General features: G+C 39.7%; 1 protein-coding gene across 2 annotated transcripts in view; it reads right to left on the bottom strand.

The window, feature by feature from the left end:
* Window positions 1-24750, bottom strand: part of CRYBG3 (crystallin beta-gamma domain containing 3) — a 93116-nt gene that overhangs the window by 58510 nt on the left and 9856 nt on the right. For both annotated transcript variants that reach the window (XM_032180735.1, XM_032180745.1), the window contains exons 2-3: window positions 19924-20002; window positions 7187-7623 (exon numbers count right to left, since the gene is read on the bottom strand). In XM_032180735.1, coding sequence (XP_032036626.1) covers window positions 7187-7623; window positions 19924-20002 — 516 coding nt within the window. The remainder of the gene's footprint in view (window positions 1-7186; window positions 7624-19923; window positions 20003-24750) is intronic.

Raw genomic sequence — 24750 nt, 5'->3', positions numbered from 1 at the left:
GTAAGTATGTGTTTCCCAGTACCAGTATCAGAATATTTCAAGTTCCTGTTGCCTCTCCTCCCAAGAGTGCTCATCTCTGAGAGGAGTCTGCCTTCATCTCCTCTGAGGCTCCCTATGAGACAGCTGAGGACAGCAAGGTGTCCCCTTGGCCTTCTCTTCTTCAGGCTGAAGGAAGCCAGTCCTTCTAGCCTCTCCTCACACTCAAGGAATTAAAGGTAGGACATCCCTCAACTCTCAAGCAAGAGTGAAGCTTTGGACCTGTTAGACTTCAAGTTGCCTGACACAAATAAATTATTCATCCCTTTCACATACACCGATGTGAGCAGGAGTCAGACAGATAACGTCAGCAGGAGATAACACTAGAAACTGCCTCTGAACATCACAGAGGCTCACTGTGAATAGGTGACCAAGATAACTTTGCATTCTAGCAACCCAACCGCCTGCTTAAAGCAGGAACCCAGCGATACCACCTCCCTGATGTGACTTGCTACCCCAACAACAGTAAAGACACAGGTGTGAGGAATAAGCCCTTCACAGCAAATAATGCCAAAGCCTGAACAATTACACTGCAGGTACAAAGAACTCCCAAACTTCACGGTAAAATTTCTAAGAAACAGACTCTATTAAGTTACTACATTGCAAAGCTTATTAACCCAATAAAAAAAAAAATCAGTGGAAAAAAAAAACAACAACAAACAATGTAGAGTTAATTTTCAGCTTAATTAATTTAGCTGGATTTTGCATCATGCATCTGTTATGAATTACCCTTAAACTAGAAGCTTTCATCCTTCAGAAAGGCACAGGTCTCCGTTTCGGTGCCAGCAGCCACCTTTCCTCTGGCCCACATCCCAGCTGTGGGCAGGGAAGCTCCTGGCGGTGAGGCCTGGGCCCACGTTTCCTTTGCCGCAGAGTCCCGGCACCAACCCAGCCGGCTCTTGCAATGGGTTGCTAAACCCCAGCACAGCCCTCATCTTCACAAGCTCACCCACAGTTCACCACAGAGGCTTTGGCTCCCATGAAATTTGAGAGCCTGTGGATAGCTTGGTGTGCAGAGGTGCTTCTGGAAGAAAAGATTTAAGAAAAACAAAGCCCTCTGTTACTTCACTGACTGCTAAGTACTTCCACAGGAGCTTGATATACCCCTCCAACCACTGCTGGAGGTCTTCCTCCACAACTGACCACCACAAGCATTAGTGGTAGGATGTCACAAGCCTGATCCTTCCCCGGGAGTCTTCTAAATCCATTTTAGGCCCCATTTGGCTGTCCTAGAAGGGCAGAGTTCTCCCACACTGTTTATTCCCCTCTTGAGGGGCAGCAGGTTGCTCCAGCAGTGACTCACTGTACATCTGAGCACCAGCAACTGAAAAACGCTGCACTTTCACCTTTGGTTTCTGAAGGCAGAAGCCAGAAAGCCATGGGAAGAGCAAATCCCATGTCCCTCTCATCCCTCCCTCCCCACCGCTACCTCTGCCCCAAGCCTGTGTGCACACCCGTGGTTTAAAACTCTCAGGTCTTGTGTGTAAAATAGGTCCTGGTTAGGCAATTACAAAGAAGGACATGGCTCCATTCACAAGATGGATTCGATTTCAGCAAATGCCTCACTAGCTTCCTCACTCTCCTACATTATGCCTCAGGAGTTACCTGGTGAGACCGTCGCTTGGAATTAAGTGATTTTCTTTCTGTTCATTTATTCTTGATTCTGTGCCAAACACATCTATTGAGAAAGATGAATGCTGCTACTACTTATTGAACCAAAACCACAATACACAATCAATCAGACAAATTAACAGTTGTTTTTTCAGGTCACCACAAGACTGCGTCTGACCAGTAATACAAAGGTGAATGACAAGCTCTGAAAGAGACACGTTAACCACATGTATCAGAAGGATTTTATCATCTGCATTTCTAACAGAGCAAAATAAAAGGATAGCCTTTTTGACAGTACTAAAATGGAAACACTATGCAATCAGATGTGTAGCAACTGGTTTTCTAGACTTTAAAATCAAAAAACCTCCAACCCTCACAACACTTAATAATGTATTACCTAGTAGATTTGTACCTGGTCTCAAATTTGTCTCTCCTCACGGCTACCTCCCTTTCTGAATGAAATAGCTTGCAATGCTCTAGCTAAACTATTACGAGGACTTGGCTCCTGGTAGGGTGCAAAGTGTAAAAGCAAACTGTTCTGAACACTGCTTTTGAAATCATCCCCTCTCATCTTCTACTTACAGTTAGGAAATCCTTGCAGTTGTGGGTTGGGAATTCTTTCTCACTTCCACAAGGGTCATAACAGAAGGGAGAAGTCAAAATCTTTAATACTTTGTTAAATTTGGGTATTAGCATTTTAACCAATGGTCAGGATTTTACAGTCGAAACATTTAGAGTTTTCAGCAATTTTTCAGCTCATCAATCATGTTCAGCAACGCAACAAGACTTCTTGCTAAACTCCAGAACAAGCCATGTAATTTCACAAGTTAAGCATTGTTAAGCATCGTTAAGCATTTCACTATACACAACATCCACTTATTGTTCATGAATGCTATAAAAAGAAAAAAATTATGAGAATATAGGAAAATGGCAGTCAACAGAGATCTAGGCCATCAGATGCAATTTTTTAAATTGTATTTATTTATTTTTAGTTATTATTTTTTCCCTGGGAAAAAGAGTTGTTAAAATTACAAGTTATGTTCTCAGTCACCTGTAGAGTGTACTGCCTATTACCTTGACTGGTATTCTTGAGAACATGGTAGGTACCTACTGCAGGAAGTCCATTTTCAGGGGTCTTTGGGAAATAGCCTCAATTTTGAAACAAATTGCTGCTTGTTAGTTAAAGGCAAGAAAGATGGGAACAAACCCATGTTTTATTTTATCTACATTATGAAATCTTGCACTTTCCCATAGCGACTTTCAGTGGTGAGAAATTAAATGTGTCCCCACTATTTCATTGGTTTTACTTTTAGGGCGTATTTTGTTAATTAAAAGTTGTTTTTTAACTTCATTAAGAAGGAGTGCAAAGGCTAAAACTAAACATGAACTTTCCACTTCTATACTTAGCCCTCAACCGCTGGGGACACTAAAGATTTTTCCACATATGTTAGCCCATACCTTGTCTGTCGTTTTCCTACTGACTGCCAAATGAGCACTATTTTACCATTGTATTTTACTGACCTCAGCCCTTCATCATGAACCTTCTATAGAACAGGGCAAGCCCAATTGCTTGCTTCAGTTCTCAGTGGCAAAGAAACCTTAAACCATCCCAGACAACTGGAAAACTAATGGATGCAATAACTGGAGACTTAGCAAACCCAACTCTCCTCACCCTATCTTCAGTGCTGCAATTATTACATTACTGTCCACAGTAATTCTTGCCTAGAGACTTTGTCCAATTTATCATGGTTTTGTGCTCTACGCTTCTCCTTTACCACATGCTGCTGCCTGGATTAAAGAAGCAGAAGCCCTGAAGGTACAATTACCACTGAGCCAGCCAGGCAGGGTGATGGAGAAATAACATGGCCTACACGTTTCGTCCCTCACGAACATGCACTCCACAGACTAAGTTCACAAATTCCACTCTGCTTGGATCAAGGCCTGGAAACTTGAGTTTCTACCCAAGGCCAGGCCTCCCACTGAGGGCAGAAATAACCTCTGTCTACAGGTCAGAGCAGTCTGATTTCCTGGTATTTTGCAAAATAATGCTTTAAGGACATGAGGTTAATAAAGTTGTCTGGGTAGATGCTCTGAGACTACTTGGTATGCATTAAGCTCTGAAAGTTTTTTTTTTTAAAAAAGCACACCAAAACCAGACAACTCCCATGGGAATTATGCAATCTAACAACTGTTCCTCTTTTACTTACTGTTGAAGCCTCCTCTCTAAGCAGAGATAACCTCCAATTTAATATTTAACAGTAGTTTAGAATTAACAAATTCATTTAGAATGTTCCTTACGACAAAGGAAACAGTTACAAGATCAGTAACACATGCTTGCAGTGGTCTGAAATATTTGTAAAGCCCTACATTTCAACTTGTCTCTACAATAAATGTTGAAACTACATTTTAACGTAACAATCAATGGAATCAATCATGCCTTTGAACACGTATGGATCACTAACATATCTCACCTGCCTTTTGGGACCTGATCCTCAAGAGATTAGCAGAAGACCATGTTCACACCACCACTTTCCTTTATGGCATCCACACAACATCCTGTTCCTTTGTGCTACATTCCCCACCCTCCCATCTCTGTTCATATTCTTTTAGGACCCACGTCTAGCTACTTCTTAGTACTTTCTACAAACCTATCAGGCCACCTGTAGGTAATCAGGAGTGCTTTTACACTTTAATTATGCTAAATGAAGATTAGTTAACCTTTAATAAAGAAGCTAATACTAAAGAGAAGAAAACCCTTCTCCACATCCTTTACATCTCTATGCACTATAAGAAAACAAAAATTACATAATCACCTCCATAACATAAAAAGAAATATTATTGATTCAAACTTCTCTAAAAGGTAAATAGTGCAATCCTCTGCTTTCACACAGTTGTTTCAATTTCTCTTCAGTAATTGCTTCAAAAACACAGAAATTGCAGAGATTGTCTAACTCTTTAGTACACTGAGCCAAAAAGGGCAGAATGTACACTGTACTTTTGAGAACAAGTTTAAAAGGAAAATGACAGTTTTAATGCTTTTCCAATTTTATAATGGCTACATTTAAGAGTCAGTTTCTGGGGAAAAAAAAAAATCATTCTGTATATACACCAAATCACTTCTACCTGCAAACCAGTAACAGACATTTTTATATTTTTGCCTGACTATGAAACATGTAAACTACACAGAGAAAAAACTAGACCTAGACTTAGACTAACCTAGACTTAGACTAACCTAGATTTTCCTAGGTTATCTAACAAGATAGGCCAATGTAAGATATGTCTGATTGAAAATGCCAACTGCAACTTTGATTTCAATAAAATCAGCATAACTCTAAAAATACTTGCACAAAGCAAGGTCACTTCAGTGAGCTGGTACCCATACCTTCTGAACTACTGAAGTTTTATTAAAGCCATACGTATAAATCCTCATCGCTCTGAAGACTGAGACCATCTGACCCTTTCAATTGTGCGTACAGACTGCCCAGCACCCCTTTAGTGCTGAACATCTACTCAAATGCAGAAGTATAACATAAACAGAAAGCAAAACTAAATCTCAACACCTTGTCACTTCCCCTGCTTCTACTCACAGACCTGTAAGCATCAAAACAAAATGGAAAGTCAAACAAATCTCCTTCACACTTTGAAACACTTCGAAAAGGCAGCAGAAGTGACATTGCCATGTTGAGTTCACCACATTTTGGGCCTTCATCTGAATCTCCAGTACTCATAGTCATCCAAATACACAGGAGAGTCTGAAGGTAAATTACAAGAGCACAGCAGAAAAGCAGATTTGACTTTGTTGTCAAAATGCACGAGGAAAAAAATTGTACAGAGTACAGATTGCCCCCATAAGGTGAGTAATACAATCAATAGCTGTGTGCAGAGAGAATGAGAAAAACAGCAAACAGTGAAGAAAATACAGCATAAAGTATGTTGCAATATGATATGGAAGAAACTATGTGGAATGAAGTAAAAAGTGAGAAAGAGCTGTTAATGTCTATTGTCTTTTTTTTTTTTTTTGACTGTGCATCTGCACAGCCCCTGGCATTATAGCACGCAACTTCACCTTTAGTTTCCAGAATACACTACAAAAACAGTGAACAGCAGTGAGAGTGATGAAGCAAGCCAGCCTGTTGAACACCGTTTAAGAAAAGCAGTTTGTTCAGAAACCAGACCAAATAGCATAATGCACCTAGGCCTCTTCAGATAACTAAAGGGAGGGGAAACTCTTATACACAGGCCAGGGAAGTGGTCATGGGCTGCAACTTGCACTTTGGAAAAAGTGTCAGTGCAACATATGCTAGTACATTAAGAATCCATCAAAAAACTGGTTGATTGTCACAATTATAGGATCATAAAAGAGATTGGGTTGGAAGAGATCTTAAAGGTCATCTAATCAATCAGATCAAAACCAAAGAGCTCTAAAGAGAACACAACCACTATTACTACAAATTACAAACAGTTCTATATTCTATACTCAGTTCACCTGCCAGTTCTGAAACCTATGACTTACTTCCCCTTCACCAACCATAGGAGTACCGCAATAGCAATAATACCCCAAATCATTACTTTTGGTTTAAAATTTGAATATGTACCCTGAGCAGTACTGAAAACCCAAGTAAAAATTAATTACAGACTCATCATCTTTGGGCAAGTTCATATTCTAGGCACCAATCAGAAACCGGATGAGTATCACATACACACACACATGTAACCCAAACGGAAGCTGTACTAGCCCACGTAGTCAAATATTCAACCTAAGTGCTACAAATGCTTTTGGAATTCTATTATCTATGTTTATACTAGAGTCAGAAAATTTTGTAATATACAGCGTGGACCACAGCCAAGATTTTAGCTTTTCAAACACACATCAGTGCCTGTGGCACCTTTTTTTTTTTTTTTTTTTTGGAAATTGTTTTTGGAAATATTACAGGATTGTTAAAGATGTTCCATACTTAGGCTAATTGAGTATTTTACATAACCTTCTTTTCGTTACACAAAAAACCCAAAGAACAAAGGGAAGCAACATAAATAAACAAAAAAATGCTTAGTCAAATAAACCAGGAAAGATAATTTAAAAAATGCAGAAACCTTAATTGCAGAAGTAAAAACACAGAACTAGTTAAATATAAAAATGAGAAACCTTTTAACCTTTATTTAGCCCACAATACGGATGTAAACAAGCTTGTATTTTCTTTCTTCTTTTTTTTTTTTTTTATTTTAAATAGGTCTACAATACTGAATGTATTCCTAAATGCCACAGTTTTCTCCCTTCATGCTTAGAAGGATCTACATTGGATTTATCATTCATGGTCAGAAGATTTCTAGAAAAAACATTTTTAAAGTTGTATTTTGTAGCATTTGATGTCTCCCCATTTATTTAAGGTTGTTACTATTTGCACAAAGTTGAGTCAGGGACACTCCATTTATCCTTAGAAATGACAGTCACCAGTTCTCCACTCAACAGAATTTAAGTCACTTTAGTTCTCCGCACACACACACACTTTTTAATAATTTAATATTAAATTATAAAACTTACTTTCGCACATCTGCAGATTGTTTTTGACCTCTTTCTATATCCTTTGAGCAATCTTTCCCAATGTTATTTGGGATCACGTCATCTTTATTTACAGACTCCTCTTTCATTCTAGCTGTAAAACAGACAGTCTCTTCAGTTTTTTGATGCTGTGGATGCATGTCCTCCATAGGAGTATTTGTGTTCTGTAAATCCTTTTCACATCGGTTGGGTTCATCTTGGAAGGCAGACTGTTTAGATTCTACCAAAGAAGATTTCGTTGTGAGATTAAATAAGCTTCCAAGAAACTGAAAAAAACCTTCTCGGGGTTGCTTGTCTTTATCTGCTGTTTTTATTCCAGGAGTCAAACTAGGAAGGCTATTAGCCTTTTTCAACTCCTCTTGGGTTTCAGACTTGTTAAGTTCTTCTGTGGAATGGTTCTTTTCTTCATTTTGACAAACCTAAAATAAATATGAGAAGTAGATAAAGAAGACATTACCTTTCATTTTTCTGCATTCCCCAAATCCTTAGTATTTATTTGCTTCTATATATTGTATTCTTTAAGGAGATCTCTAGTTTAAAAGTTCATTTTAAAATCAAAGCCCTGTGCTCTCTTTTTCTCTCTATGTACTAAAAAGCCAAAAGGGCTATACAGGCTGGAAGATTCACAAAGCAGCTGCTGGGGAAGTAAAGCACAGAAGGACAGCTTCAATTTGCAGGGAAAAATAAAAAGACACCAACAAAACAGAGGAACAAGCAAAGAACTATTTTTCACACCCTTTTATTACAAGCAAACAGAAGAGTTTCTTAGTTAATGCTAGGGCACATTCAATATTATTTACTGACATGTATGTTCTGCCACAAGGAGATTATGAGATTAGGCCTGAAAACAGAACTTCAAATGAAAGAAAAGTTGCTTTCAGCAGCTCTTTCTTAAAAGATCATATAAAGGAAATTACACACTGGTGTGTTAACAGACAGCCAGTTGATTTTCTTATTGCTTCTGAAACTTCCGACTCTTACTGCTTGGAGTTAGGTGCCACCCATATGCAGCAAGGACATGCTCTGGTCCTGCTGTGCACTGAACCAGCAGAAGAAATTCCACAAACTGGCACTCACACTCATGCTTTCATGTTACACCCTGAGACCAATTCAAGTGTACCAACAAGTACTTCAGACTCCAATCTGCTCAAAAATGAAGCTTCACGAACAAAACCATATGCACTTGTGAGATGAACTGTTTTTGGCTTGCAAATACATACAAATACACCATAGCGAAATACAAACACAGCCGTAAACACACCAAGTCCTACACATCACTACTTCCCTGCACCCAATGCACAACAGCTGTTTAAAGCCCACTGAAAATAACTCATATTAACACTGTTTCTCACCTCCTTTAAGCCACAGAGGCAAGGCAAGCTCTGTTCCTCACCAGTTCATACCCTTGAATTTCCTTGGTATCACCTCTTACAGATCCAAGAACTGCTGCCCAAGACCATGCTATTTCTGCCAACACTAATCTGCCCCAAAAGGTGCTGCTACTTCACAAACACTATGTTAAACCCATTTTTAGCTTCCCAGTCTGGAAATACTTTTTCTCCTCCAAATTTTCTGGGGAGCTCCTCCCCCCAATATCCTTCATCCTCAGCCTTCACAGAGGGTGCTAGATGCCATTGCTGCCTACTCTATATTTACCGTATAATCCTTGTAATTTCAATCCTTCTTTCAACCCAGTTTATTAGAACAGAATAAAGTTAGATCAAATGTATCCTGTTCAGCAGGTGGGAAAGGAGAACATGAATAAAAAGTTCTGCACAAGTTTTAGTTGTGTCAATATCATCTTTGGATATCAAATGGGGTAACACCTACCCATCCAATCTAAGCAGAAAGTTACTATTTTCATTAGTTTGCTAATCCTGTTTCAATTTGAAAATATATTTCTCTAAAGTAATTAAACAAATATGTTAATTTGTTAATGGTTCATCTATGATCGTGCTAATGATGAAAAAAGTGTTTTAATGAACACCCTTTTCACGGTTGGAGAAACATTAATTTCTTTAAAAATTGCAAGCAACACTTAGGGATGCTGGGGCAGTGGTCTTTAATGTTCAAGCAATATTTTGTCACCTTTTCCATCAAAGAATAGATGCACTTGCTTTATATGAAAAGGTTAGATTTATGTGTTGAAAACAGAATTGCTCACGTGAGGATAGAAATTGAAAGGCGCTAATGTGTCCTTCAGAAATCCATGCAACCTGTATTGTCTTCATACAGGTAAGAGAGTTAAACAACCACGTTTAACTTTTAGCTTTCAAAAGCGTGGTAAGTCAAACTCTAGACTTTTTGTCCCACCTGTGACAAACCCCACCTGCTCCCCCACATACTGTGCTTATCAACTGCAGCTGTATCTCTCAAAGGGGATGCAGTCATCCCTGTAGCATTTAGAGAATTAGCACTTTGCAAGTCAAATCTATCCAGGCCCATCCCTGGAAATGAAACGGAAGACAGCTTACAGGAGTACCATAGTGCTGGCTGGTATCTTTAGTTCTAGACAAACTGACCAAGTAGCATGCAAACCTGAGATGAATCTCTTGGGCAATTAACTTTATCTCATATGAACTAAGTACTTTCAAGGAGGAAAGAAGAAAATTTAATTTCCAAAATTTGATGATACGTGAATGACTTAATGTAATCAACTTCAGAGTTCTACTGTCATAGTTTCTTCCTTCACTTTGATTTATATCTTAGCATTGTTCAATACCTGTTTCTGATTTAACTTTAAGTGAGGGAGGGTATTTCTCCCTTGTTCTGTGATTAACATAGTTCACATACATTTGTCAGGCTTAAAAGAGTATCTCAGTGCAGGAAGTGCATACAAACCTTATTGCTTTTTTTCTGCAGATCTAATTGTTGCAGGCTATAAACATTTCTCTTGATTACTACAATATCTATGAAATTTACAATTAAATAATATACTAACTACAGAAGAAAATATTACATTCAACACTTGCCAACTATTTACTTTTTTCCTCTCTCTCTTTTTTGTTTTTTTTTTAAAGATATCTGTATTCAGGAATGTTTTCTTCTATTAGGAACTGAGACTTCAAACATGGCTAAATCTCTACATATGGAATTCTTCCCCTAGCAGCTCTGAGGCATTATGCTTGCAAAGACACTGCTTCTTACTTATAAGCATAATTCATATCCTGCATGAAAAGCTGTTTTGCAGTCTCTGTTTCCAGAAACAGAAACCTATTTAGACTTTTCTTGCTCTTTAATCTTTCTTTCCTTACTTAACTGCTGCTAAATCAAAAGAACAGGAAGTTTTAATATGAAAGGGTCCTTCCATACCTTTAACCATAAGTGGTGTCTTGTATAATAAAGCCCTGGAGAATATTTACACTATGCTTACTTGACGATATATGTGGATATTAAGTACCAACACAGAAGTACCAACACTGTGCAAATCTTTCTTCCCTCCATTCAATATAATCAATCCTACTCTCCATAAATTCTCCTCTCTGCTCCACTTTGCTACAAAAGAGAGCATCAGCTATTGATGCTTTATCAGTCACACATAAAACCTCAATCCAAAGTCTGAACCACTATTCAGGCATTAATACAAACAAAACTGTTCCTGCCACAGATTTTAAAGTTTGTATTTTAAGATAATGGTGCATTCAAAGTAATTAGACTAAAGCACATGACCTGTAAATCCAGTAAGCCATTAACACAGCAGGAGCCTTCAGACACATGCGCCTGAACACCACAGCAGTACAACAGCAATTGCAGAAGGCAACATCACGGTAACTTTCACTTATTATTTCCTATGGCACTCTATGAGCTTGCCTCTGACAGAAGCCACCAGCAAATGCTTAGGATAAGCAGAAAGGGTGCAGGGTGTATGCAAGCAATCCTTTCCCTGGTATGTCCCAGCAATTTTTAGCAGTCTGGGCTTCTACTTCACCCTAACAGAGAAGCGACATCTGCATGAATATTAAACTAGATCAGTTTGGTATTCACAGTGCTGGAAGAATACCAGACCATGGCACTAGTTAGACTTCATTTCATCAGTTGAAAATAAATAGACCCTCCTGCAGCATCACAGAAGTCTAAACAGTTTCTCAGGCATACCACACAAACAATAGCTTTGGGGTGAAAACTTACCTGCCGGATCTCCCTTGAGATCCTTACTGGTGCAAGGAAAGCCCTAAGTTGCCCTGTCACAGCACTGTCTTTCTGGAGAGCTCCTTTGACATGCAGACTGCCAGCAGTCTGCCCCTTGCCTCTCCCTTCCCATCCTCTATGAGCTTTCCTGCTCGTGACATGCTTCATAAGCCTTTAATTAATCTTTATTCCTTTAGCAACTCCTTACTCAAAGTTTCACTGGGCAAGCCCTGAGTCACCTGGCCTGACCTTGCAGCTGTAAGCAGGAGGCCAGACCAGATGCCAACCTGGTGTCCCTTCAACCAGGGTTACCCTATGGTCCCGAGACCTCACACACAACCAGGCTGGCATGGAGGGGAAACTCGGCAGAGCGTGAAACAAGATCATGGCTTAAATCAGGTGACTGAAGAGACCGCAGTAATGACGGGAGCTGTATTTACTGTGCTGTCAGGTGGTGCAGTCTCACCTTGCTTGAGCAACCACTGCAGAGAAGCACTAGCAGCAGGGACTTAGAAGACGAGCCCACCGTGTCGTGTCTTGAGCCTGATTGCCATCTGAGCTGATTTATTCAACAGTAGGCTAGGTATGTTTTCCAGGCTGTGATCCACTTCTGGCTGTAGCACAGATATACGCCCTGAACCGAACTGCAAGCAGGCAGCCCAGCACAGGGCTCGCTGCTGGTGCGAGCAGCTCCCCTGACGTGCAGATCCCAGCAGCAGCCTGACCAGGGGCTGCTTTGCCAGCTTTGACCAGCCTCTGACAAGCGGCGTGAGCAGCAGCTTTGGTAGCTGCAACCCTCTCGGCAGCCAAGTGGGAAAAGTTCACATTGCCAGAGGTTTTCATTTGGCAGGGTTTATGTCAGTCTGCCAGGAATATGATCTCTTATTGCCCTAACAAGTGAATTAAATGAAAACAGGGACAGCATTAAAACACAGATCTCCGTGAACAAAGGATTAGCTCCCAGCCACAACAGCCAGACATTTTGGGTTTCGCTCGCCGAGAGCAAACACTCATAACAAAGCAGCAACTCTAGACAACAGCCTGGAGATCTCCCACAGACAGCTTGTCTTACTACAGGGGAAGCTGCCAACGGAGAACACCCTGCAGACCTGCAGACAGATGCACCTCTGCACTCTATCCACCTCACCTCACCACAGGTACTGTTGCAAGAGAAGACAGACAGACGTCAGGATTTCAGGGTACTTACCCATTCACCCCAGGGACCCTCGGTCAGTCATTTAACCCCAGCAATTTACTCATTCAAGAAGTAGTCACAGAATTTCTTTTCATGAGCGTGTAGTTGTTTCAGATTAAAGTTTTGGGTTTACAAAGTAGTGTGCTAAGGCACCACTGCCTCAAATACTGGAAAATTAATGATGTTCCTTGGCTTAGCTTTGACCTTTCAACACAGCCAGGATGACCACATTTCATTTCACAATTCCTGAGCATCTCATTAGGTCTCAACAGCTCTACAGTATGTAAATCTTGTATGCTAAGCAAAATCCACACAGAAATAGCTTGAGTTGCTGAGAGATTAGTACATTCCCAGGAGGAGCCCCTGCTGCATGTTTTTCAGCACATTTTCCTTCTCTGGGAGGGTAAAGCATCTTTGCTGTAATCTCCCACTTGTTTTGCAATGAGTGGGACATGCTGAGCCACATGAAAAAGGCTTTTGTTTTTTTTTCATCTAGTAGGAGGCAAAGAAGTTAGGCACTCTCAAGCAACAGGAGACAATACTTACTGAAAGACCCTATTTCCTACTGCAAACCTGATGAAAAAGAACTGGACACAGTGAGAAAGATTAGGAATAAGAATTCTCTAAGAAAATTGCCATAGTATTAAGAGAAATGCAGGAAAAGGAACTATCAGGCAGTACATCATCAACAGAAGAGTCTCCTGTTGCAAGTGTTCGTTCCTGAGACAAATGGATTTGAAAACCACACTGTCAAAATGTTTTTGTTTCTTTTTATTACAGCAGTAATTAAAGTGAAGGAGATGATGTAAGGGATCTCTCCACCATTGTCAAAAACTGTTTATCTTAACTAAATGATAGCTTTAAAATAATAAGAGAAAAGAAAACAAAGAATAACAAAGAAAGCCTTGGGGGCTTTGGGGGTTTTAAGTTAGAGGTGAGTTCTGTATTTCCACAAATAACAGATGTTTTGAACCTCTGAACCTCTTGGCGTTTTCATACTGCACAGTTTTCCTTCCACATCCTCCTTTCTCTGCTTGTTTTGACATGAAAAAATCAGGTCGTGACAACAGTGGAAGACGAGTAACTAGAAAACTAATGAAATCACGACAGCTTCATAATCAGCTGTGTTAAACAACAGGAAGGAATTTTTAGTTAAATCATATTGGCTTTGCATTTTTTTTTTTAATATACCCATTTAAATTCAATGACTATTCAACATTTGGAAAGAGAGTGACCTTTGTTGAAAGTTCAGCACCAGGACTTTTAAAATCTGTTTATCCATTTGAATTCTTGAAACACCGAGGGGACCTTAACACATTTCATTTGTCAGACAATGAAAGAGAAGATTAAACAAACATGCTCTGAAACTCTGGTGTTCATTTAAAATTTGAGCAAATACTCAGACTCACCTTCCCTGACAAGCGAACAGAAAGCCAGGTGGTAAGGGGAAAGATTTCAAATGAAAACAAAGAGAGGAACAATTTGAAAAAAAGTTTCTGCAGTGTAACCTTTAAGTTGAATTGTAAATTCAGGCAAAGCCTCTAGAATGACAAAGCGAACTTTACAATTTATGAAGTTCTGTTTACACAAGTAACAATAACTTCCAAACTTCTCCCTCTGAATTTTCTCCTGAAATTACTGTAAAGCTCTGATTAAAGACTAAGAATTGGTACTCCTGTCTCAATATATTAACATCTCTTTATTACTCAGTCTAGTATAGACCCTGAGAGAATTAAATTGTCTCATTTCGGTTCTTTTCTCTGTGTTCTCCCAATATTATTCTTCCATTGCCCTTTAATGAAAATGCATTTATGAACACAAAATGACTCCCATTCTCTTTACTTGGTAATATCCTGATATTCAAAAATAATTTTAAAAAAGGTCAAATTCATCTTTTCAATGCAAAAAAAGTGTGCATAAGCAGGCAGTACATTGGTAAGAGGGTGAGACAGTGCAATTTCCACCCATTTCCATTAAATTATAATGGCAGGTTTTAGCTTCTGGCATCACCCTCCTCCTCATCTGTCTCCTCAGTGGTTTTACATGCCAGACTCAGCAAGGTTTAAGCCTATTCTTTTTTCATTCATCCTGAAACAAAGTTCCCTTCTCAAGATCTTCTTTGAAGAATGACTGTAGTAAAAAGTGATACACATTTCAGGATCATATTTTTAAAAATCTTTGGTACTACAAAGGAACTTACCAGAATATTAGATAGGATGAAATGTCTTCCCAAACACATACTGCTGTTAACACCATTAATTTAACAAAGTGTCCTGGGCAAACAGAGGATTCTATGTACTCTCCTCTAAAATTTCATTTCAAAGAATGTTCAAATAGTTTCCAAAGAGAAAAAGATTTGCTGTTGGATTCCACAAGAAAATCCTGATCATGCAAACTCCAAAACATTTTGGTTTTGCTTTTCATTCACTGCTGTAAGCAGCAACAACTACACTTTTAGCAGTAACTTTTTTTTTTTTTTTTAAATCATAGTTGGCAGTAATATTCCACCTCCCTTGACTCCTGAAAGTCAAATAATCTCTCTCATTTCTAACTATTAGGTCTATACCAGAGGTATTCAGCAACCATTTGCACACATGCTGAGCTGATATAACTTAGGCAACACACGTATGAAATAAAGATAATATGAAATAAAACCATGTTACAGAAAAGTATGTGGTAAATTAAGACATTAGGCTTAATTTTGATTTCTTTTTGTAGAACTTAAAATTAATGATGAAGTCAGAATTAGGGACACTCAGTAAGAGCAGATACATATATTTACCAAATTCAAAGATTTTTTTTTTTAAACATGAATTACACACTAGATGGAAACTGATGTGATCTAGAAATACAGAACTAATTAGGCTGAAAGGAATCTGGCTGGGGAGGTCACGTAGTCTAAGCTCCTGCTCAAAGCAGCTCCAGTTAGAGCAGGGCTTCAGCCAGCTGAGTTTTGAATATTTCCAGGGATAAAGGTCCCACAACTTTCTTGGGTAACTTTTGTCAATATTTGACCACCATTGATAAAATGGGAAAAAAGTAAGATAAACAGTCATAGCTAACTGGGATTTCCCACATTCCAATTTGCACCCGTTGCCTCTTGCCCTGCTTGTTGCAACTCCAATAAGAATCTGGCTCCATCTTCTCACATAATTGCAGTCTTTGACATCATATCTTAATACTTTACCTACCATTTAAATACAGCCATCTTTATATTACCTTGAAATTAAATTAACGTGAGAAAGCAGGGCTGCAGAGTTATCTCTTCTCAATGTTCATAGTATACAGGAGTACTTATCACAGGCCAATTAGCAACTGGTTTAATTTGTAGCAAGCAAGCTTTAGATTGGATTTAGATTGGAAGAGTTTCTAATTAGAGGGCTTATGAAATTGGTGGGACAGTTGTCTGACAAAGTTGCAGAGATCTTAGAGATCTCCATCCCTGGAGGTCTTTAAGAACAAGTCAGACAAACTTCTACCAGGTATGACAGATACAGAGGTCTCACCTTGGGGCAGAGGAGTGGGCTAGATAATCTCTGCAGTACTTTCTGGCTCTGCGTCTTCTATGAAGACTGAGACTGTCTCTCATTAATCCAGGCAACCAGTACCCAGGCTTGAGCCTTTGGGCTGAATTATAAAATATTTAAAGGTATCAAAATACTGACTTCTAAATTACACACTTTGTAGATTACATTTGTACCTACCTTCTCAAACTTCTGCATTTGCCTCAGAGAGCTCACAGGCAGTTCTTGTGCCAAGATGTTTAAGAATACTTTTCTGATCAATTATGGGAGAACGTGCTTTTTCTTCCAGGCACCGTTACAGGAAGAATATCGAGGGATGACTGTCAAGCGAGTCAATCTGCCGACACAAGCCCCAGCTGGACGAGAACCTTGGATAGTGCCAGCCTGGGATCTAAACAATTTGCTGCTATTGAACCAGTCATTGCTGCTACGACTACAGTATGGTAATACAGGTAGAAGCCCAGGTTAGACTTGTGGCACAAGCACGTACAACAAGAGTGCTGTGTGATTTCTTCGAAACTATACTAATAAGACATCACCCAGTATGCGGCTCATTACAGGAGCAGCATTAGCTCAATTAGTAGCTGTGCCATTCAAGTCAAACAAGACCTACCTTCCACTTGTAAACCTCTGTTTTCAGGGCATTACCAAAAACTGTAAAGATGTATTCACCTGCTTTTGCAGGAAACACTGTTGCAATATTCCTTTTAAAAACAGAGTCTGCTAAAAGGAAGGTTAATGATACACTAGCATGTGCAGGACACTATGCAATGCAGATGCTTAGAACGGGAAACATCAAGTTCAAGAACTGTTTACATCCACACAGCCACGTGTTCAACAATCACATCATTCAAATGGGGCATTTACTCAGAAAAAGCACTGTTTGCAGCTCTAATTCAAAGAAATAGAACCCAAACAGAATCTGTAAATAAACAGTGGCAGGCTCTGGCAATGAATTAATAGGCAAAGCAAATATATTTCAATAATACTTTCTTGAAAGTGATCAAATGATGAGTGATAATGTCACCTTGGCACAAAAAGATAAGGCTTTGTATTTTCCTTAGGTGTTAAAGTATCGTCTTCTCCCTCTGAGCTAAAGATTTCATCACGGGGAAGAAAGAAGGGTGTAAAGTACACAACTGGTAAGCAAGCCCTCAGAGCAGCCAGAGAGCTATGGTAGCTCAGCATGTTTCTCAGCTCCACTCACCCTGTCAGTTATCATTTACATCTCTGACCTTTGCTGTTAAGACAGAGACATTGCAGTTCCCCTGCTACGTCGCCCCCGGCCTTCTGCTGAGATGGTCAATGAATATAAATACATCACAGCATGTAAGTCTACCAGAAACATGACAGATCATTAACTTGGTGGCAGACAGACACAATATGGTATCCGTTTGCAGTCACCGTCTACCTGAAATAAGTAGGAACATAGCTCAGAGATATGGGTATGTACTGAAACCTGCCCAGACCCAATCCAGTAGATACACAGATTTAGAAATTCCTCACAAAGTACACTTCCTACAACTACAAAAGATTTTTTTGTTTTTTTCAGAGTATGCTTACCTTGATGACTCAATGAAGGAAACTGGAGTGATTTTCCATACCATACACTATTCCTTTCACATGAGACAGAGACAGAACCCCAGTTCTCTCCAACTGTTCAGCTGCATTCTAGGTATCTTTGCATGAGACCGCTTATTTTGAACAATGTCAGGCACTGAACAGTATGGCATTACAAAAAAAATGAGTGTGTGTTGGAGGGAGCAGTGCCAGGAAAAAAACATCTTCACCAAAAAGAAAGGGGGAGGGGAGTGAGGCGGGCTACCTCTCTAAATCACTTCTTATTACCTAGTTGCAATTTAAATGCACACAAGATAAAATTGTAGTACTAAGAGTACGCATTAGTATGCCTATGAAACTGCTGAAGTGTATAAAAAGATTTTTGATCAGCTTAAGAAAGCAAAAAAGAAGTTGGACAGGAAGTTCTCGGTACGTTTGAACAGCCAGCACATTCTAGTCATACGAAAGCCACACCTCTCTTATAAAGCCTATACAAAGCCAAACACCAAGTATTATTTCAAAGATAATGTAACACACAATCTAACACTGCCAAGCATAAATCAAAGACAATATCATTAAATAAAAACTTTCAATGGCAAGACAAAGAACAGAGCAGCTACTTGGAACAAAACTTTACAGCATTAGTATTGGCACCAACTTTTAACATACAAAAAGTTCTGAGTAGAAGACTTGAGTGCAATGAATTTAGATTCAGTAGGAAAAAATCAAAACTTAGGTTCTTGTGAATTAAAAATGTACCAAAGGAGATTTAGTTTTTGGCAAAAAATAGACACTCTTAGATAATTTAAACCTGCTATGCTCCCTGCACTCCACCTATGCATCCCACTTGTTCACTGAAATCTAACCCTGTTCGTACTTCTGTTTAAGCAGTTCCTTGTGTTGAAGTCCTGTGCACATATGCTAAACCATTCCTCCCCCCCAGTCAAAACCTTCTTCAAAAGGAAAATGTTTTAGAACTTTTCACTGATCTAACTCAGAAAAAATAAGATTTTTTTTTTTTTTTAACACAGAAAGGTTGCTTCTACTACAGTAGGATCTCCTCTGGTTGAAAGAATCATTTCTGCCTGTGTTTTGAACCATAAAAGCAATAGTCCATGATTTATGACAACAGGAAGGCATTCAGTAGTGTGTTGTGGGAGCCCAGCTCAGACAGGGCTGGCTTGAATCCACAGGGCTTCCGAAAAAATGCTGTTGTGCTGTTTCTCACCTTGATGCATAATGATTACATTCGACACAGGATTGATCTTTATCTAATAACCCAGCTACTGACCTAGGTCTTTGCAGAGGCAACTGCAAAATTTCTTCACCTTGGCCAAAACCCCTCCAAATAGTCCCTAGAGAGTGAAGATGCCACTATACAGTGACTGTGAGCCATACAGCAAAAGGACCACTTCCTTCCCCATATACTGCTAGTGCTCAATCTAGGCAACACAGGATAGAAACCTCTGAATCAGTCTGTTAAGAAGCCTACTACACCCACAAATAAATCTGGTGGACTAGTCAAGGCCCTTTCAGGGAAATTGCCAGCAGAATTTCTGCAGTACTTATACTACTACTAATGTAGAAAAAGGAACAAAAAAGTAGAAAAAGTACTTAGTGAATGAACTGCTAAAGTGACTCTGTGCGGGGCATGATGTGACAGCAACTATTTGGAAGAGGGTTGTATCACCAGGCCCCATCTTGCATAGAACTATTTATGATATTTGACTAAATCTAAACACAACTTTACTGGCAGCTACCACTTTGTGTCAAATGACTCACAGGAGAAAGCGTCACATAGAAGCACATCCATTTTTTCAGTACAATGCTTACAGGATAAGACAAGCATGATTAACAGGGATAACATTGGTGTAGAATAGCCAACATGCATAAGTATTTCAGCAGAAAGTTCTTACAGCGCTTTGACTGGCAACCAGTGCAACTTCAGGAAAACTCTTGCTGGTTAGATATTCATAAATTATATAGAAATGGTTCTTTGGGTGATTGTCAAATCAGAATTTGATAAAAACACTGGCTTCATCCATCACTGGATGACTGCATGTGGAATTGGCACTAGACTCACATCTATTTAATGTAAGTAAAGATATGAACTTTGTTTCAAGAACAAGAAGCATAGACAGTCTTTCTATTTTTTGCATGTGTATCATAGCATGATGGGCCCTAACCCAGAATATGGCAACTGTGTGCTACAATGCAATACATGAAGACCTCCAATCTCAGAACATAACAAAAAGCCACAAGCAGATGTGGCAAGCTTAGCTCAATTCAGTATTAGTAAATAAAAATCCTACCTTCAAAAGTGCAGGAAGAGTTGTGCTTTCCTTTTGGTTGTTCTTTAAATTTATGGCTTCACTCCCTTTGTGTTCAGAACTGAAAAACAAAAATATTTTGCAACACTGAGGACTTGCATTATTCAATTCCACTTGAGAGCCAACACATTCAATTTAAACACAAAAGAGCATTAACTTAAAAAGACAGAAGAACATGTTTTCCAAAACACAGCCCATATGCTGCATGCATTGCAACTGAAAAAGCCATGCCCCAAAAAGCTCAAGTGGAAGCAAAATACCTATTTTTCAAAACTCAAGCATTCAGAAATGGTGTATATAATAATTAAGGCTGCTCTTCTAACTGAAAACAAAACAAAACAAACAAAAAAAAAAAAACACCCAAATTTTCTGTGCATATGTATAACTTTCTGTTGGGAAAAAAATAGCATAGCTGATGCATCATCCACTGTAGCATTCCTTGGCACAGCAATATCTACCTGGCAGCTAGAAAGCACCCACAGTCCTTACACTAAGGACTGCAACTGAGTGGAGCATGCTCAGGGCAGATGGAATCATTACAAATCACACCTACCAGAATTACCAAATCTTTACTGGGCACTGAAAATACCTAACGAGCATTTGCAGGCAAATTTGGAAGACATTTTAGAAAGGGGACATTTAGAAAGGGGACAATCAGCATGTTATCATTACCAAGGCAACACTTGCTGTCCATTTTAAAACTTTGAAGTCCAAAGTCTCATATGTCCTTGCTGCCAGTTTACCCTGGCCTAAACTTTCTCCAGAACCCCATCTTTGGGACGAGGGGAACCATTTTTCTCCTGATTCTTAAAACTATCCATAAGCACAATCCAGCAGAAAACATTTTTAATCCAAACCTTTGTGCTACATGCAGTTACAAAGCAAAATCACATCAAGGAAAACATTAGAGGATGTGAATGACAGATCACTTCCTGCATTGCCTATCATAAACTGAAAAAAAAAAAAAAAAACACTTCATATCAGTACAACACATAAATATCCACTTTTGCAATGAAGAGATAATCACTTCAAAAACCCTTCTTCAACGGTTTTAGAAATTTAGCTTTGCTATTTATAAACACACAAGCCCTTATTTTTGTTTTTGTATAAAGAGCTGAATTGATAGCTGTTTAAATAAAAGAAAAAAAAATATTTGCATTTTGGTGAATTGTGCCAGGATTTAGAGAAAAGACTGAGATGTGGGCTGGTATTCCCATTACCACTGATTGTCAAGCCACGGGTAAGCATGTCTCAGTAAGACATTTAAAAAGAAAGGTTTTTTTCCTGATTGTGGATTAGGCATTGAAGTTGAATATACATTGATATACACACAATATATGAAATCCAGTCCGACTAAATGTTATTTTCCCTTACAAGCTGCTTAGAGTCAAGATTCCTTGGACAAAAATGAGAACATGGCTCTTCTGCAGTTAGGGTTAAGATCCTTCAGATCTTCTTAGATGAGTCAAAACAGAAAAGAAAAAGCTCTTTTCTCTCTTTTATAGACCCTCTTCAAGTTCAAAACCATGTACTTTCAGATCACCTCAGGTAATCTTTCATAATGCATTCCGAAACACTAAGATGCTTTTTCAGGGAAAGCACACAAAGTCTTGGCTGTTCTTTGCCTCCCTGTAAGACACAGCAGATGAATTAATATTCTCTCCTATTAAATTCTTGTGCTGTTGATGCTGAAGATGATGCCACAAACACTTCTGGGCAACCTGGCACACTAATAAAAGTGCTTCACAGTACGTAACCTATTTTCTCCCTCTTAGTTTAAAAAACAAAATGCAAAACCAAACCCTTCTTAGATCTGCATAGCTTTTCCTGACGCTGATACACTTGACCTTAGCAGGAACTCCCTGCACTAAGAGCAGGAGAATGAGGCTGATATCCACCAGGCGTTCTTCTTGGCTTCAGGACACCAGTCCTTATGGACCTGCTCTGTAGAACACAGATGAAATACTTGCTTTTGTTGAGTATTACCAGCACAGAATTATTTGTGGCCTCTTCTCTAGCCACTCTGTTTTGCTCATATTCTTCCCTTCAAATTCTCTTTTTATTTCCTTTTATCACTTTCCTACTTTTTGTTTGCATTTGAAATATATGCCTGTGTTACTTCCTTCTCGATAGCCAGGCTCAGACAGCTTGCTATGACATTGCACAGCGTACGCACCAAAACTGAAAGAATGCAGTTCGGCAGATACACATCTTAAAATCAACCAATCGAAAAAAAAAAAAAAGTATCAAAACTTTCTTTCCAGCATAAAATAAACCCAAACCTGGAAGCAATTCCCCACACCCTTTCATGGTTTATATTCTAGCGTTTCTACATTCCTGAACCTTTTGCTTTAGGGTGTAGTTCCTCCACATGCTGACTTTGTCAGCAGAATCAGCTTCAGAAACCTCCACACCTTCCTCTTCAACCTCAGCTGCCCGCTCTCGCCCCTAACCCACCCCAGCAAGGCTCTCCGGTCCTAGATGAACACAAGGGGGGAGCAAAAGCTGCCAGCAGCGAGAGCTCAGCCGGTGATCCAGCTCACAGCCCAGTGATTTGTGCCAGCACACACGAAGGGGCAGCGAGCAGGGATGAGTGAGGGCACGCTGCTGCAGCTCGCTTCTTGCCAGCCTGTGCCTGTGGCCGGGGCTCAGGTCTGAGTGGATCCTCAAGCGACTCGCACCAAAGGGATGACGTTCACAGCACAGCAGCTCACTTTGCTGAAAGCAGGCCTCGTGGACTCCTTAGGATAAAGTTGTCTTGTTTTTCCTAGAGTCAAGACTACCTTGTACAACCTAACCAACACGTGCACATTACTTGTGCCACGCTCTATGCTTGGGACTGGAGAACAAGCTCATCACTTGCTATTGCCACCCCCCTGCCATTTTTAGGGCTTCCTCCCCACCCCCCCCCCATCATTGCATCAATCACAGAGCAGTCATTAGTCACACATTTTGGAACAGCACTTTCCCCACAACTTCTCTAAAAAGGAGAAGAAAAAAGTGAAGTTTACGGGCCTCCCTACCCCTCCCGTGCTTCAAAGAAGCAACCACAGAGGACCTAGTGTAATTATGCCATACGTATTTTATGTTGCAACACAGTCCCGTGCTGTCCCTATGAGCCTATACTCAGAGATGCAGTGAATATACTTTTAATTGTGAATGCCATAGTTTAATTATTGATTATTGGGAAATATGTAAGACAACTAATATTTATACTAGAAATGACCTATTCTTTTAATTTTTTTGGTATACCCCTGCTAGGCTATCAGTAGTGGAAATACGTAATATTGCCAAGAACTGTACTCTAGGAGGGTTTATAAATTTTTTATATTTTTTTTTTACAGAACCATATCTGCTATTAAAAATGTTATAAACATTGATTTCTTAGTTATGCTTATTACACCCCTGAATTATCATGCCTTTGCTAAGAAGAGAAAACAACAGACTGGTAGTACGGACAGGCTCCCCACATACATTTGGGCGGCATCTGCATTATTGAAGTTTGCCTCCACCAAGTTTCATCCTTGCCTTAACCTTTTCTGGAGCCGTGCATTTTTGCAGCGCTTCGCCACAGCAGGTACTGAGCACGCTACCCCCTGTTCAGCATGTCTGAAGCTAGGTTTGTGCTTAGCTGCCCACCTGGCTTTGCTAGACCAGCCAGCCAGCTCTTGGGCAGGGTTGCAACACTCCCACTTCTTAGCTAAGAAAGATGAATCTCGTGAGTCTTCAGTCCCACACTTCACAAAGTACTGTTGTTACATCGCATACCCAGCAATAGGACCCTACTAACCCAAGTCTAATGGCACGCTGACAGAGTTCACAGATATAAGTTTGACAAGCGTTAGCCCTAAGACCTCTCAAAACCAAAATGTCTTGAAACTCATTGACTGGCCTGAGAGGGATTCCTTACCCACCCTATAAAGGGATCTTCCAGCACCAGGGTCACTGAAGGGACATCCCCGAAGCAGGGAACTCCGTGTACCCAGGGCACTGCTCACCCAGGTGACAGCCACTACTCCGAGAGCCTCCATGGTCAGTCTGTACTCCTTGTGCAAATCAAAAGTCTTGAATCTCCTTTCTTTTGGGAAGTGAAAGAACAGAGCATGATCCCAGGACTACAGAAAACACCTCTGCCCCTCCAACAGGTTTCCACAGACTTCTTAACTATATAGACAGTTACTCATAGATCATCACAACTGCTTGCTTACGTATTTGGGGAGATATTGCTTCGATTTTATAAATAGTAGTAAAAAAGATGGCATGGAAATATTAAATAACTTGCTCAGAGTAATAAAGATACTGTCAATATTAAGGCTAGACACCAAGCTACTTCTCCAGTATGTAATATACTGCCTTCCTACTGCTATTTCTGCTTGACTACCCTTTTCTCAATCATATGTCGGTGCATCCAATGCAGATGGGTTAATCTTCAGTGAAGGCAGAGGGATCTCTTCATCGCAGCTGTCTCACTGCTCTTCCCCACTGCCTTGCTGGCATGCCTACCCTGATTAGTATCACTCCTATTCTCCAAATAAATAAATAAATAAATAAAACAGAAGTTAACAACAGATCCCATTCTGTATCTTCTGCATAAACTTCTCTTTGTGTGATTTTCTAATGCTTTTTGTTCTTCCACTGCTGAAAATCTCTTCTGACCTTTCTGTAATACCAGGACAGGTGGTGTCTGAATCAGAAGCAGATTTTGGTCCAAGTTTTTAATCAGTACACTTGCACAGGAAAGGTCAGAGATTATTATGGGGGAGAAAAATGCTTAGTCCTTACCATTCCTACCCACAAAGCATAAAAAAG

Source organism: Aythya fuligula, chromosome 1 (assembly GCF_009819795.1).
Source record: "Aythya fuligula isolate bAytFul2 chromosome 1, bAytFul2.pri, whole genome shotgun sequence".
Classification (NCBI taxonomy): domain Eukaryota; kingdom Metazoa; phylum Chordata; class Aves; order Anseriformes; family Anatidae; genus Aythya; species Aythya fuligula.
Note: the sequence above shows the minus strand (reverse complement) of the source record. Positions and strands in the feature narration are given on the sequence as shown.